This window comes from Mizuhopecten yessoensis, unplaced genomic scaffold, assembly GCF_002113885.1.
Source record: "Mizuhopecten yessoensis strain PY_sf001 unplaced genomic scaffold, ASM211388v2 hete_36043200, whole genome shotgun sequence".
Classification (NCBI taxonomy): Eukaryota; Metazoa; Mollusca; class Bivalvia; order Pectinida; family Pectinidae; genus Mizuhopecten; species Mizuhopecten yessoensis.
This window is the reverse complement of record NW_018482921.1, coordinates 317-2,030: the sequence shown is the minus strand read 5'-3', so window position 1 is coordinate 2,030 and position 1,714 is coordinate 317. Positions and strand designations below refer to the sequence as shown.

General features: G+C 36.6%; 1 protein-coding gene across 1 annotated transcript; it reads right to left on the bottom strand.

Annotated features, from left to right (window-relative positions):
- Positions 1 to 108: 108 nt before the first annotated feature.
- On the bottom strand, positions 109 to 616 carry LOC110444155 (spastin-like; the record flags this gene model as incomplete). Its single annotated transcript, XM_021488563.1, has 2 exons — positions 427 to 616; positions 109 to 238 (listed from the first exon to the last, which is right to left on the bottom strand). Coding segments are annotated over exons 1-2 (277 nt in total), but the record flags the coding sequence as incomplete, so codon positions are not given.
- Positions 617 to 1,714: the final 1,098 nt, after the last annotated feature.

Here is a 1,714-nt window from a genome sequence, read left to right as displayed (position 1 = left end):
GTTCCTAATTCTTATCAAAAGATCATGGTTGGTTCATGGAACCTCCATTCCTCCCATATGTAACATAGGCCTAATAAATTCACATCTGTCCGAACAGCTAATACTGACCGATGTCCGTGAACTGCACTGGAGGACCGTTGTCCACTATCTCATTAAAGATGGTCTCGGCCAGCTTCTTGTCAATGTTCTTCAATTTCAGGGAAGACAATTCCTTTCTTACAGGACGGCCCCCTGGGTTCTGTGTACAAAAGATATACCTGTTCAGACTTTGAAGAAACTTCTAAACTTGGTAAATATCCACAGATAAGGCTTATGTTTACATGCCTTTCTACACTTATCAAACTCAACAAATCTCTACCAAAAGGGTTTGTTAATGTTGCCTGCCAGTTACTATAGAACTTTGAAAAGATCTTATTGATCACGTACCTGCTGTGAGTGCTGCCTTTGGTGTGAGAACTTGCGTGCCGGGGAGGAAGTTGCAGAGGAAGACCCTCCCGTACTGGAGGGACGACTGTTACGAGGGAGGGTGTTACTCTTGTGCACTGCCAGGGGCTGCCTCATTGGTTTCCACATCTTACTGGACGCTGAACAAATAAGGTGAACATAAAAATCTACTGGACAAGTCAATGTCAAGTTTGTACATTGTATGTGTACTAAGTAAAGTGTGCCAAATAAAATTCTGTGAAGATTCACAATTGCTTGTCCTCATACTTGTGTACCAGACAGACTTATAGAGATTCATGCAACAAACTGCTGGTATACCAAATAAACACATAGTATATAAATATAACAAACTCAACTGAACAAGGACAAAATTTGATGAGTACTAAAGTTTAAACAGTACTATTCAGTATCTATTTAACTAAAGCCTCCCACTACCAATGAGTTACAATACATTCACAACTTAAACAGGATTCATGCAGGAAGTATGCATTCAAGTAACTAAATAATAATGTTAAATGTTTATGATATTTGCTTGATTACATCAAATGACAGCTCCAATCAATTATCCATAATCGAATAGGCATACCATACGATACTTGTCTGGAGATGTATTCACAGTACATAAATATTAAAAACAGAAATTAAATGGCACATTTCTTGAAAATATTAATATAAATGACAAGGCAAATTGAATATCCTGAATTCCTAATATAGAGTCTATCACATGTAGGTATGTGAGTTATAGTTATTCTTTCTGATGATGTAGAATTTGGTTCAGAACAGATATTTTGCTGAGGTTCTGACAGCAAATTCTGGACCCACTATGGGTGTTCCACATGCATGGAACATGTGTATCTTTAATATGCAGAGGTGGCAGAAAAATTTGTTCTTCAGATCTAATTACGACAATCAAAGAAGTACCTGTGCCAGCAATACTAGACAACAGAACACAAGGAACAGAGACAATTTACACATTTAAAAGTGAATAACTTGAAAACAAGCTAATTTCATTTTTACATGCCATGAACTATGGTGCCAATTTTTCCAACCAAACTGTCAATTGAATGTCCAATAGATCAGACCTAAGTCAGTTTTTTCTGACAGATCTTAACTCCCTCCTAGTATGGAGCTCTGACATTGATTGACAGAGCCAGTCAGGATACCAACAGATCAATACAATTTTCCACTACAAATACAAATATCAAATAAACCTTCCATCAATGTTGGAATTCTTTATTCATATAATTTCTCAAAAAAAATCAAAAAAATC